The sequence below is a fragment of the Lactuca serriola genome, chromosome 6, assembly GCF_051521515.1.
Source record: "Lactuca serriola cultivar US96UC23 chromosome 6, Lser_US96UC23_V15, whole genome shotgun sequence".
In the NCBI taxonomy this organism is placed as follows: domain Eukaryota; kingdom Viridiplantae; phylum Streptophyta; class Magnoliopsida; order Asterales; family Asteraceae; genus Lactuca; species Lactuca serriola.
The window spans coordinates 164,796,775-164,810,912 of record NC_136413.1 but is presented as its reverse complement, the minus strand read 5'-3'; the positions used below and the strand labels follow the sequence as shown (position 1 = coordinate 164,810,912).

Below are 14,138 nucleotides of genomic sequence, written 5' to 3'. Positions count from 1 at the left end.
TAAATTTTCTACGTTATTATATTTGACATCCTATTCAAAACTGAAAAATTAAATATATTGTATTGCAAGTTGAAAAATGGAAAGGACATGGATTAAAATTAAAATGTTTCTTTAATTACATTGAAACTTTTGGTTAATTACTATATTGAACGATAGTTAAATAAATAGTATTAAATTAATTTAATATAACTATAATAAAAAATTATATTAATTATAAATTACATATAGTTATATTCATATTATCATATACAAACTAAAAGAAGGTCTAAAAATCATTCTTAGAAAAATCAAAATATCCAAATAGATAGGTTTTAAAAATAACAAGAATAACTATAGTTATAAATTTATATTAAATCGAAAATAATTCAAGACAATAATAATTGAATTTCATCACATATCTGACACGTCATCATTTTCTCAATCAATTTGACCATTTTTGGTGCTATTGTAAAATATAAGGGCCCAACTAGCCAAGCTCATAGTTCAAGGGCCAAAAATGAAGTATGTCAATAGCTTAGAGAAATTTGCATAATTTGAACATAAATTTGACTGCGGCTGTACGAGCTCTGACCCTCTGTAATAAAACATTTAACGCTGAAGCAGACTCCATTAATGTTCTTTTCCTCACCAGTCACCAAAACCATATGCGAGACTCAATGTTGCTCTGATATTCTCTTGTATTCAAGATCCGAATTCGTAAGTTGGAATCACATGCAATAGAATTATTTTTGGGAGTCAACAGTTATGTTCGTCTGCTCCTAATTTTCATTTTCCGCAGATCACAGATGCAACCCTGCTGAAATTGATTTTACAAGTATGAGAGGACTCCTCGGTGCTTCGCCTACTCCAATTGAGCCTAGACATCGGCTCTCCGTAGCCAAGTAGATCCTTCCTCTCTTTTAACTTTAAAATGAGTTGACAATATATGCAAACCAGGTGTTTGTGAAAATGCTTGTTAGAAGAATTATTTGTGTCCTTGCATTGGTATTTGCTTATTTGAAGTTTTATTTGGTTAGATTTAACAAAATGATGTCGCAAAAAGTTGATTTTTATGAACTTATTTCATTTGGGTCAAAATGGAATTGGAATTTAAGCTTTTATCGTTTAGATTCAGAGACCTCTTTCTCTATGAAGTCCACTCAATTGCAGTTGAAAATGCGACTTTTATCTAATAAACTTTTCAGAAAAAAAACTCTACTGATTGCAGGATCAAAGAAACTATTATCTTATCTATTCTAGTCAATGTGTATTTGGTGTCAGCATGTAAGATAAAGTTTGACTATTTGACCATCTATTCCAAAACCTAAGAATAGTGATACACTGTCTTTTGATTTGTTAATCTGTCAACTTTAAAGTTGATGTAAAATTCTAGATTTCAAAGGCTGATATTGACATTGATTGTTATAACGGATACACAGAATGACAGAATAGAAGTTGGTGATTAGATTTGTCATATCAATGTCACATTCAGAAATTGCTAGTTATCAAAACGTTTGTTACAAGTTACCAAATTTTGTATTCATAATCAGGAAAAAGTGGTCCCATATTCTTGTAGATCTTATTATCCTTTTGAATTGTTTGGTATTTGTAGTTGATGCATAGTTCAATTGTGTTTTTCATTTATTTCTACATGTAGCCTATAAGTAGATAGCTATAGCTGCTAAAACAAACACCAAAAGGAATTAATTACCTCTCTTCTTTTACCAAAACTACCTAAGCCCTTATTTTAGATCTGTAGTTGATTTGACTCTTCGGTTTTAAAATCCAAAACTTTCATCACACTTTCTGCCCCATCATAGAAAAAAGGTGTATATCCCACCCCTCCCCACTGACAACATGGAGGAGGTAAATCACAAGGGGATGCCAAGGTTTGAACCTGAGACCTCTCTTATGGATTATATTACCCTTGAAAATCTAATATCAAATATAGTTTATGCTGTGTTTGGTATTTCATAGTCATGAATCTATAAGATGTTTGAAGAAACTCATGACTATCCCTTGAATATTTTTATTATATATGTAATAAGAGAAATGAAGTATGAATATTTTAAAGCATTAAGTTTGTATCAGTAGGGTCTTCATAAATATTCTCACTTGGATTTCTTTAAATTTAATTGAAGATTATGTCATATTTTCATTTCCCATTTTATAGTAGAGGTAGAAGATCTGTGATGTTAGTGAAGTCATCATAGAAAAAGGGGGTCACTTTGGGGTTATTAATTATCTCTAATTGATCAAATAGGTAAAATTAGGGAAAATTACACAAAAGCCACTATGTTATCAGTTCTATACCTAAAAAGCCATTATGATTTATTTATTTTTTGCATAAAAGCCATTGGCATTTTTTTTTTCTTCCCATTTTAGCCATTATCGACCTACAAAATCAGTTGCAAGGTTTGATTTGCTTACATGGAATTTTTTTTAATAAGGTGGCATCTGATGTGGCTAGGGAAATGTCCACATAAGCATGTGTTATACTAATGGACACACTTAAGAACAACACTTTCACATTTCCATTCCCACATCAGATGCCAACTCTTTAAAAGTTGTCCATGTAAGCAAAATCAAACATAGTAACCGGTTTTTGTAGGTCAATAATAGCTGAAATAGAGAAAACAAAAAAATAAACCAGCTTTTTTGTAATCTGCCCATAAAATTAACCAATTTAGCTATAAAATGAAATAGTTCATACAGTCTGAAAGTCTTCCAGAACGTTTATAATGTGATGCATTATGCATATGGATATGACCTCTTAAATTGTTTTATTCAAAAAGTTATATTATTATTTTATAAGATATTAAACGTTTTTTTATGTTTCAGTGAAGATACAAGCAAAAGAAGGTCTTTTGGAAGTAGAAGCTTTAAAGATGGTGAAAAACCATATCTTAGTCCCAACCAAGACAGAAATGCAAGCTGCAAATTTCCTACTTTAAAGCTTGTTTTGGTTATTATAATATTGGGAGCACTTTTTACGCTCCTTCACTCGCCAGCTGTATATAACACAGAACGCCCTTCCCATTCCGGATCCCGGTACGTTATATATCCTACTCTCAGCAGTATACAGTACACAGTAAATATTTTCTTACATCATGTGCACACAGGGTGAGTTTGGTAGAAAGAAGGGGAAACAAGAAATCTCTCTCAGACGATGAACGCTATCTATCCCATTTAAAAGTCAACTGGAATCACATTTCCGGGGTAATTAGGACGCTTTCTGACGCAAATGAGTACAAGGGAATCGGTCTATTAAACTTCAACGAGAATGAAACCGATCAATGGAAGGAATTACTCCCATTACCCGAGCACATTACCCTCCACCTCAATCCTGCTAAAAACATAACTTGGGAAGATCTATATCCCGAGTGGATCGATGAAGAAGAAGAATATAAAGTTCCCATATGCCCTAAATTACCCTTGATTGAAGCTCCAAGAAAACCAAGAATTGATTTCATAGCTGTAAAGCTTCCGTGTGTGAAGACACGGGATTGGTCAAGAGACGTGGCTCGTTTGCATTTGCAACTTGCGGTTGCAAGATTCGTTGCTAAATCTAGAGGGGTTCATCCGGTTAGAGTGCTTTTGGTGACCGATTGTTTCCCGATTCCAAATCTTTTTATGTGTAAAGAGCTTGTGATGCGTAGAGGCAATGTTTGGTTATATGAACCGGATCTTAATTTGTTGAGGGATAAAGTGCGGCTTCCGGTTGGGTCTTGTGAACTTTCAGTCCCTCTCATGGCTAAAGGTTAGTTCTTAATAAATTCTTAAACATAAAGTACTGTGATGTGTATTGGATTAAAGTGTCTATCAACATGCCCAAAGTTGCAATGTGATGTGCCCCACCTAACAAACATCTTATCTTTTGTTTGTGCAAAAGACATGAATGCTACTTGTCATTGAAAATAGCCTTAAAAAGTTTCAAGGACCGAACATGTACAATTAAAAGTCTTAGGGACATGAATGTAAAGAATGAAAAAGTTCGTGGTCATTTCATAACCTTCACCTTAATTAATGTAACAAATTGCTCTAGTACATAAAGAGTGTATGATGATTGATGAACTAATTTGATGTTTGTAACAGATTATAGATACTCCGGGAATCCAAAACGAGAAGCGTATGCAACAATTCTACACTCGGCTCATGTATACGTATGTGGAGCAATTGCTGCAGCTCAAAGCATTCGGATGTCCGGGTCGACCCGTGACTTGGTGATACTCGTCGACAATACAATCAGCGACTACCACCGCGAAGGTCTTCAGGCCGCCGGGTGGAAGGTCCACACAATTGAACGAATCAGAAACCCAAAAGCCGAACGAGACGCCTACAATGAATGGAACTACAGCAAGTTTCGTCTATGGCAGTTAACCGATTACGACAAAATCATTTTCATCGACGCTGATTTACTTATTCTCAGAAACATCGACTTCCTCTTCGAGATGCCGGAGATTACCGCTACCGGAAACAACGCCACGCTTTTCAATTCCGGTGTAATGGTGGTTGAGCCTTCGAATTGCACTTTCAAGTTGTTGATGGATCACATTGATGAAATTGAATCGTACAACGGCGGCGACCAAGGTTACTTGAACGAGATCTTCACGTGGTGGCATCGGATCCCTAAACATATGAATTTCTTAAAGCATTTTTGGGAAGGCGATGAGGAAGAAAAGAAGGTAATGAAAACACGTCTTTTTGGCGCCGATCCTCCGGTTCTTTACGTTCTTCATTACCTAGGGTTGAAGCCATGGTTGTGTTTTCGAGACTATGATTGTAACTGGAACGTGGCGAAGATTCAGGAGTTTGCTAGCGACGTGGCGCATGAACGGTGGTGGAAGGTTCATGATGCGATGCCGGAGAATCTGCATAAGTATTGTTTGCTTAGATCAAAGCAGAAGGCGGCGTTGGAGTGGGATCGGAGGGAGGCGGAGAAAGGGAACTATTCTGATGGGCATTGGAAGATTAAGATAAAGGATTCGCGTTTGGAGAGTTGTTTTGAGGAGTTTTGTTTCTGGGAGAGTATGCTTTGGCATTGGGGTGAAACGAATTGGACTGATAATGGAACAGTGAATGCTCTGGCTCCACCGCCACCGGCGACTGTTTTGACGGCGGCGTTGTTATAGTGATCGGAGAATCTGTTTGAAAGAGTGTAGGTGATAGTTGCAGTTTTATGTAAGTTGAAAGTTAAATTTTCTTATATGGGTAAGTGGATGTGGGTCATAGACGATATAATAGCACATCGGGATTATAATGATCTTGAAATTATTAAATTGTTTGAAATGGTAATTTGTGTTATATATATAATTTTTGTTTTAGCAAAATTGTAAACGTGTATTATATTAAAACCATGTTGAACATGTTTTCACTTTTTATAAATTTCCACTGAACACTCAATTTATTTTTTGTGCAAACTGGTTTGTGATAAATAATTGAGTAAACTACAACTTTGCTCTTTGTGTTTGCTAAAAAACTGTTGATGGAGTCTAAATCTTTTTCAATTTGCACAAATGGCTTAAAATCTAATTTTTCTTTTTTGGTGGTTTTGATCCCTTAATTTAACTTATGTCAAAAGGGCCCCATTAAGTAGAACATATGTCCTCCCTACGAGAACATTTTTAGCATTTTTGTCTTTCAAGTCTATACCTTTTTTATACACCATCGGCTTCAACGGGTCTTTTATTATTCAAACATAAACTCATTTCCTTCAACGATGGTGTTTTGCTTGCTTGGAAATGTGATGATTGTGCGAATGTAGTGACATCTCTTACCCCTGATCACCAATTTGATGCATGTCGTAAACAGGTTAGCAATTTACTTCAAACATTTTCCTTAGATTTGAGCTTAATCCTTTTCTTTTTTTCCTGAAAATTTGAAGGATTCCATATGGAGGTTTATAATGTGTTGAAGACCAACTGGGTTTATTGGTTACTAGGAACAAGTAATTAATAGACATTGGGTGTCTTGGGGGAATTTGCAAGATAGAAGCAAAACATGGGTCTTGTTTGTGGTTATTGTGTTGTTCCGGAACTAGGGCATATATGTTAAGGTTTTGGTTGTTATTTTTCTATTTATTTATTATTTTTTTAGAAACCCTTATTTGTATGGTAACCCATTTCAATGTCTAAATTAGTCTCTCATAATGTTTGTTTAAGTTGATTGTGTTGTAATAAATTGATTTCTTTAACTTAATAGTATAATGTTTGTTTAAGTTGATTGTGTTGTAATAAATTGATTTCTTTAACTTAATAGTGTACTCGTACATAGATTAGATGGTATATAAAGTAACACACACAAACTTATGATTTCAAAATGAAAAATATCGGTTTTCAAACAAATAGTATGACATAACCATCCATAGTCACAATGTCATCAACATACCATACACAAAAGACATAACCAAAAGGGTGGTAAAGTCAAGCATGTTCATAATTATACCATCCACAAAAGACATAACCATCGATAGTCACAATGACATTATTATAACTATTTCTTAAACAACCATAGTTTTCAATATAAAAATATTGTTTTTGAAACCTTAAACGACATGAAAACCATACCAAAAAACATCAACCATGCACCATTTTCATCATTACACCATGACAACCCTTGCACCATATCAATTTCTTGGTTGACTGCTACATGTATTCTCTTGCATTCTCTCTCAGACTTTTGTATGTTCTTGAATTTGACTCTTGTATGTTCTTGAATTGTGATCCTTTTGTTTGCACTCACCACATGTGACACTTATAAATTTCCTAGTTAAAGGGTGTTTGGGAAACTTTTTTTGTACTTGAGTCAAAGAAATACATTGACAAGGCCCATGGATGAAGAATATTTTGGATATGTGCCATTGTATCATATTTAACCTCCTATAGCCCGTCGCAATGACCAAATCATTACATTTTACAAAAGTTGAAGATCTAATTTAATAAATTTAAAGTTCTAAGAATTAACGGCGACAAAGCCAAAAAAATTCATGGCTAATCTAACAATTAATCCTGGAAAATAAAAAAAAAATCACAAAGTATATGAAATTCATTTTATTTGTTTTTTAAGTTTGATTGGTTCGAAAAGTTAGACCCCTATTAGTGAGTGTAGATTGAGGCTTTGAAGATAAAACGAATACAAACTTCCTATGTTCCTCGCTAAAGTGTTTATTTATTTTTCATAACGTTTCATTCTCTTTATTTCTTAATTGGGTGAAGGAAAAACCAACAAACTAATCTACAAGAAGAGTGGTTTCTTCTCTTGTGGAAAAAAATGTTGAGTAATGGGGTGAAACATAACATCCCATCTATAAACTTTATTAAGACGAAATCTAGGTCGATATGAGTGAACGAGTATAGTTTGATTCAAAGTGTTGAAATGAATCAGACTATTTAGACTATTTGAACCTCTCTTATTTGATTATTCTATCCAAGTGAAAGCACTCATTTGGTTACATTTTAGGTTTTGTTGCATTCATGTTCCATATTGTAAAGAATTGTTTCTTTTCCAAAATAATTGCAAATTTTAAAAACCTTAGGGACTGTTTCGTAAATTACTATTTTGCGACTGTCCTTCGGTAATTTCAAGATTCTCAGTTCAACCCCCAATTCCATATATCACCTAAATCACTAGTTGACTCGTACAATTAAATGACCTAAAATCTATGCCTTAAGAAAAGAAGATCCTTTCATTCTTCAGATTGCTGCTACTGAACAATGGCGAGAGAGGAACATAATCACAAATAATTCAAGGGTTTTCATTTCTTCACTTACAGGTATTCATCATTCTCTCGCGCTTTTCAATTAGGGTTTTCGTTTTCCTTCATTCGTTAGACAAGTTATCAACTTTTTCGGCCTCTAAATTTGTAATGACGCTATTAATGAGAAGTCTTCTTTCTTGTACGTATCGTTGTGAAATAAATGTAATTTGACAAGGGATCTTGTATTTATGCTTAGCTTTTGCCCGTTAAGACATGTAACTGAAGTGACTGGTGTTTTTTTAATTCCGTGATCGATTCAACTTTCATTTATTAAGAAAAGTGAATTAATTGACGCTAATTCAGCTCCCAATAGTGCTAAGTGTTAGACATATATGTAATTCAGCTGCTATCTTCTAGTATACAACTCCCGTGTGCTCTCAAAGTGTGCATGTTCCCCCCTTCTTCCATACTATGGAAAGTTTCTTATCTTAGCTTGATTTATGTCGCAACAGGCAAATAGCTTTAAGAGACTTGCGACTGAATTCTTAGGTAGCATTGAATTCACAGGAATTGGGTGAAGATCAAGGATTTAGGTCATCTCTCCTTTTTTTTTTTTTATAAAGTTTCTCCAATAAGTTCTCCTAAACTTTCTATTCCCTTTCATTTGGTCTGCTTTTATAGTACATAGAGTGACTTGATATATAAGAAGCCACTCCTTTTCTTATCATGCATTGAGACCTTCAGGAAAGAGGGTGTCTCTAACCAAAATTTTAAGTGGCTACAGTGTCAGATATATAGACCTAGAGTGTTGGTGTATGTGGATATTTTTGTTGTGACATTTTATTATCTTTTGTTGCGTATTCATTCATAATGTAGATCCCTTTTTTTATGGTTGTTGAGTGTGATTGATTTACCACAACTTGTATATCATCAGAACTACTTTTTATTTGAATTCTTAGTTGATGTTCATTTTAAGCTTTATTGTGTATCTAGGCACCTTGTATATCACAGCCACGTGATATGTTCTTGATTCTTTTTCTTTCTTTTTGTGATCTTTACATGTGTAGATGGCTGCGTTTTTTCTGGGCCACGTGATATTGTGCTGCCACATATCCAAATAATGGAAAATCCTCATTGCCAACCTTTCTTGATCTCCAGCAACATATCTTTCCCTTTGCAACCAAATTATGGGAATTTAATCCAGAAATATAATAATGAAATCCACTCTTCAATGTTGCTGAACTATCGTTTTTAGGCACTTGTTGCTTTCCAAGTGTCTTCCATGTGACATTGGTTATATCAATCAGTGATCATGGTGGAACTATCTTCAAAATGCTCGTAACAACCTTTGACAAATCTGAGGGGCAGATTTGGAAATAAATCAATAATATATAAAGCTAATGGCGAATACTCTCAAAATTAAGAAGCGTCATGTTTTGAGTTTTGCTATACTTAAAGCTTTGCAATGTGAAGCAAGTTTGTCATGTCGTGAAGGTTGATGCATGTTGTGGCTGTGTGGCATATGTTGGATAGACATTAAGAACATTAGTTGGCATCAACATCATGTCTAAAACGGGAATTTTCCATCAACTTCTACAAATCAAGATGTAATTGGTGCTCTAAAAGTCAAGTGTCTTGAGTGATTACCTAATGTCCTTACTCTCTCCCTTGAGAGAAAAAAAGGTGGGGGTGTATTGGTTCGTTAATTTAGTGAAGATTGTGGAATGCGCTTCATGTTGTCTTCATTTTCAGTGGTACAAAGTCTAAGTTAGATGTTAAAACTTTTATGAAGTGCTTACATGTCAACTATTGAAATCTAAATCTAGTAATTGGATATCTTTGAAGAAAGCAAGGATATGTTTTGGTTGAAGATTCTTTTCGAACAAACAATGGGATGCAACTTGGGCAAGTTGTATGGCAAATCATATAACCAAGGACAAGAAGAATGTCTAGAAGGGTCTACATGACTTGGCCAATGAGTAAGTCACACATCATTTTGCAATCACAAAAAGTCGAGTAGGTTGCAAATGGAAGGTGCTTTTAAGGAAAAATGGAATTAGGTGAGGAGGCTAAGCAACTTGCATGTTGCCTACATATAACAAAAGGGTTTTAAAGGCTTTTACTTTGGGACTTCTTCATTTATTATACTTCACTTTCACAAAAGGCTATTTTTTTCCATCTTGGGAAAGCAGTTATTGAAAACCTTGAAGGACTATCATTGTGTTCTTGGGTACTAAAGATATGGATGTGTTAAACCTAGAGTTCATATTTTCTAAAGTAATTTGCTTAAAACTAGGGTTTTATCTTAGGGCTTGAGTGGTTTAGTAAGCTAAACGCCTAAACGGCTAAATGTTGTTATATTCATGTTATTTATGAAGATTATCTATGGTTATTATGAATTTGTTCTAGAACATCATTGATGGGTATGTTGGACTATTAAGGTTTTGTGCTTTGCATGATTTATCTACGTTGATCTTTGTAAATTACATGGGTTGTGGGTTATTGATGAATACTCTTAAAGTGATTGTCCAAACTAGTGATGATAAATGTAGTTCACGTGACATTCTAGACACCATCACACATGTGTGCCTTGGAAAGCAAGCACACCATGGGAACAAGTATGTGTCAAAAAGGTCATATCATGAAGTACTTATTTGGTTGAAAGAGTGTAGTTGTTTCATTTAATCCTTAGGCAAACAAGTATAGTGAATTGCACATAACATTTCATGATTTATATGTTTTACCATGTCTCCAAATCACTTTATTATGTTCGGTGGAATGTTCTATATATAGTGATGTAAATCTTGTTATGCGTAAAACTTATGTCCTCACTAGGTTATTAGCCTAACACTTGTTCCTTAAAATGGATATTTAGAGGTGAGGTTGTAACAAGCATTTATATGAGGTATTGTGTTTAGAAGATAGTTGAATCTTTTAAGAGATCAATTGGAAGATAAACTAATATTGCGGTTGATATTGTGTGTATCTATTTTTAAGTATTAGGGGATGTTTGGGCTTTTATTCATATAAGGTGCTTATTAGCTTATTGCGATTTTGGTAGTATAATTTATTTGGATTGCACAAAACATGAAGCTAAAATCTATTGTTCTATTACATTATAAATTGGCAAAATTGTTAGCAACACAATGTTGATGTATTTAGTTACCTTATGCTATTATCCAGATTTTAGGGTGTTAGATACGACCTAAATTGGCTTCCATGGTTAGAGATGGGTGCTCTTGTTTCCATTGGTGTCATTTTTTTAGTGTTTTTGAATGAAGTATGAGTAGACTTTTGTTATATTTCTAATCATCAATCCTTAGATTGGAGATTATTGAATATGAAGCCTAATTTGTGTTTCAAGCATATCTTGTTGAATCATGCAAGTGTGAAACGTGTAAATTTGAACTTCTTTTTGCAAAAACAGATTATGCTGTAGCTTGAGTAGAGAAGGTAAAGAAAAAAGCACTAAAAAGTGGGACAATGAGTGGTGCACGTAGAAGATCAAAATCCTTATGGGACAACAAAGAAGAAGCAATCCCTCAAAGTGGAAAGATTCTTGATTCAAGCTTTCATGGAGACACTTCACCAAAACGTTCAAATTCAGAAGCTAATGATGTATTCATGTCTGATGATTTTTCTCATGACCCTATGCAACAACAACCAAATGAAAACATCCCATATAGGTTTGCATTTGCAATTCCATTACACTGATTATCTAATCATTGATTATTCAAAACATCAAATAATCATTTTTCAAAAAAACCCTTTTTTATGTTTTTTTCTTTCTTTTGAATTCTAAATAACATGTAGAGGTGGCAACCGAGACCGGAGTAGGAGTCCACCCCGAAGCCGAGTCCGGGACCGGGATCGGAATCGGGATGAAAGACAGGAATCGTATGATTCCGGTGACATAAGAAATGATTCGATTTCAAGGGCATCATCACATCGATCATCTAAAGATTTTGCTTCTGGAAACTCTAGAAGAGGTAGTCAGGGTAGATTCGTCCACCCGGAATCAGGATTCCGTGATGACAGGAATAAGGATTCCGATGGACATGGTCATAGGAAAGATGCTGATTACCACAGAGACGGAGGTAATAATAATAATAATAGGAATAATTCTTATGATAATAATAGTGTGAAGCCCCCATGTAGGTTTTTTATGAGGGGTAATTGCAACCGAAATCGTTGCAAATTTTCTCATGATGTTCCAAAATCAGAGGATTATGTAGAAAGGTCACATGATGAAAATAACAAATCTTGGAATGATCCTTCATGGAATCAAGAATCCCAATCCCGATATGAACAAGATTTTACTCAAAATCCAATCACTTTAAATGAGGCTGAAAAAAGTCATGACATGAACGGAGGACCAAAACTTGAAGAAGGGAAACAACCTCTAGAAGCTTCTAGAAACGGGATCCCAACTGAAAATAAGGAGCAGGAGCAGTTTTCTCAAGCAAATGAGAAGCAAATTCTCGCAAGTGCCCTTGAGTTGCTCTATTCCCTTCCGAATTCCGGATCTTCTGGTGCCCCTGTGAGTGATCCCATCAAAGCGGGAATCTTGGCTGATTCCGTGGAACAGGGGAATCAGATTCCGGTGGAATCAGATGTGAAGGAGGAGGAAACCGAGAAGAAAAAAGATGGGAATTTAAAGAATACGAATAATAGTGGGAAAAATGAGGTACAAGGGAAAGTGGAAGAGGGTGATGAAAAGGCAATGAGGCAGTTTAAGATTGTGCTTGTGGAATTTGTTAAAGAGATATTGAAACCAACATGGAAAGAAGGTAAAATGAGTAGAGAAGTTTATAAAACAATTGTGAAAAAAGTGGTTGAAAAGGTTTCAAGTAGTATTCAAGGAGTTCAAATTCCAAGAACACAAGAAAAGATTGATCAATATCTCGCGTTTTCTAAATCCAAAATCACTAAGCTTGTTGAGGTCAGTTGTTATCTATCATGTTTTTTATGCATCATGGTTCCCCTTTTTTATTTATTTATTTTTTTTTCATTTATTCGTAGGCATATGTGGGAAGGCATCTAAAGGCTTAACAAATGCTTTGATAAAATGTTGTTGAGATTATTACATAAGGTGAGTTGATAGTTGAGAAAGGAGGTATTTGTTGAACCATGTATTATTATTATTATTATTATTATTATACAATAAGTTTTGGCAACTGCTCTATTAAATTTATTTATTTGGTCAGTCATTAATTCACTATTAACTTATGTTACAATAACCTTTTTGCCCATGAAGTTAAAACCCTTGTTGTAATGTTATTATTATTTTTTATTGGGAAATTGCAATGGGCAAAAAGTGGTTGAAATTGAAACATGAGGGACCATGACCGAATAAATAGTTTTTTCTAGTGCTAAAATGCTAAAACTTATTTTATTTGATAGGGGATTTGTAGGAACAAATATTTGGTTATAGTTGGTGTAAGAGATGTTTGTTTGTTTAGTGTTGTTTTTAATTTGAAATATTTGTATTGCTTTGTACTTCTTTATAGATCCGTTGCTTGGTGGTTTGGTATCTGTTATGTTAAAACAAAAAGAATGGGTTTGAAGGTATTTTTGGTAGCATTAATATCTTGGCGAGATGACAAAGTTATTTGTTGAAATTCCAAAATACTAATTTAAAAAGAATGTTGCAGCTATAGTAGTAATTATTCAAGAGAAATTAAATATCCGCGTACATTTATTCTTACCAATTCTCCTATCCTTGTTAAACTGTGACATGTGTTACATTTAAGTATTAAAATATTATTAATTTTATTAAATATGACATATGTCACCATTTAACATGAGTAAAATGATTGGTATGAAGAAATTGTAGGAGGATAGCATATGAAAATCCTATTCCAGAACATGTAGATTATTAGTATGTGCCTTAATTTAAAGGTTTTCATGTAATTTCAGATTTATGGCAGGTCCTCTCTTCAATCACTCAACATACTATTTAAATCTTCAGCAAATTGGAAAACATGATGAGATATATAGGGTTTTCAATCTTATAATGTTTTAATGATAATAAATCATATATCTCAAACCTAAAAAACCAACTGTTATCAACACAAATATATCATATTTATAAAAACAATCTACCTTATCATGTTGATCCTCACATACGGATCCTATACAACTACCTTACAAGATCTATCTACATGGATCACTGTAAACAACAAATTAACTATGCTATTTCGAGATTCCCTGGCAGCATACTAGGGTCAATAAAGAAAACGATTGATGGGAATGGAGTACTTGATTGAACATGCAATCCAGTCTCCTCATCAATATAATTCATTAGCACCGCAAGACTGTTAAGTCAAGGGTGGCTATCTATACTTCATTAGATGACTTAGACAACAAATGAGGGGAAATGGAGTGCTCGAATGAACACACAATCCATACTCATGGATTGTATGATTCATTAACACCTACATGTAATGAACATGCTGGTGTT

General features: G+C 34.1%; 2 protein-coding genes across 7 annotated transcripts; both read left to right on the top strand.

The window, feature by feature from the left end:
* Window positions 1-557: 557 nt before the first annotated feature.
* Window positions 558-5,309, top strand: PGSIP2 (plant glycogenin-like starch initiation protein 2). The gene is made up of 5 exons (XM_079005096.1): window positions 558-696; window positions 779-881; window positions 2,821-3,030; window positions 3,102-3,739; window positions 4,075-5,309. The coding sequence occupies exons 2-5, from the start codon at window positions 817-819 to the stop codon at window positions 5,109-5,111; spliced, it is 1,950 nt and encodes a 649-aa protein (XP_078861222.1). The 5' UTR covers window positions 558-696; window positions 779-816; the 3' UTR covers window positions 5,112-5,309.
* Window positions 5,310-7,596: 2,287 nt separating this feature from the next.
* LOC145057295 (uncharacterized) lies at window positions 7,597-13,174 on the top strand. 6 transcript variants are annotated; one of them, XM_079005094.1, is made up of 6 exons: window positions 7,605-7,750; window positions 8,743-9,429; window positions 9,521-9,654; window positions 11,103-11,361; window positions 11,489-12,617; window positions 12,698-13,174. In XM_079005094.1, exons 4-6 carry the CDS (start codon window positions 11,159-11,161, stop codon window positions 12,725-12,727), a joined length of 1,362 nt encoding a protein of 453 aa, XP_078861220.1. In that variant the 5' UTR covers window positions 7,605-7,750; window positions 8,743-9,429; window positions 9,521-9,654; window positions 11,103-11,158; the 3' UTR covers window positions 12,728-13,174. The 6 variants fall into 6 exon arrangements, with proteins under 6 accessions (XP_078861215.1, XP_078861220.1, XP_078861219.1 ...); XM_079005093.1 differs by having other exon boundaries at window positions 9,521-9,735; XM_079005091.1 differs by having other exon boundaries at window positions 8,743-9,654.
* Window positions 13,175-14,138: the final 964 nt, after the last annotated feature.

Bases quoted from the DNA above. Each gene is read 5' to 3' on its own strand.
- LOC145057295 (XM_079005089.1), top strand. From the start codon at position 11,159: ATGAGTGGTGCACGTAGAAGATCAAAATCCTTATGGGACAACAAAGAA. The intron at 11,362-11,488 runs GTTTGCATTTGC...AATAACATGTAG, and splicing joins AATGAAAACATCCCATATAG to AGGTGGCAACCGAGACCGGA. The intron at 12,618-12,697 runs GTCAGTTGTTAT...ATTTATTCGTAG, and splicing joins AAATCACTAAGCTTGTTGAG to GCATATGTGGGAAGGCATCT.
- PGSIP2 (XM_079005096.1), top strand. From the start codon at position 817: ATGAGAGGACTCCTCGGTGCTTCGCCTACTCCAATTGAGCCTAGACAT. The intron at 882-2,820 runs GTAGATCCTTCC...TTTATGTTTCAG, and splicing joins CATCGGCTCTCCGTAGCCAA to TGAAGATACAAGCAAAAGAA. The intron at 3,740-4,074 runs GTTAGTTCTTAA...TGTTTGTAACAG, and splicing joins AGTCCCTCTCATGGCTAAAG to ATTATAGATACTCCGGGAAT.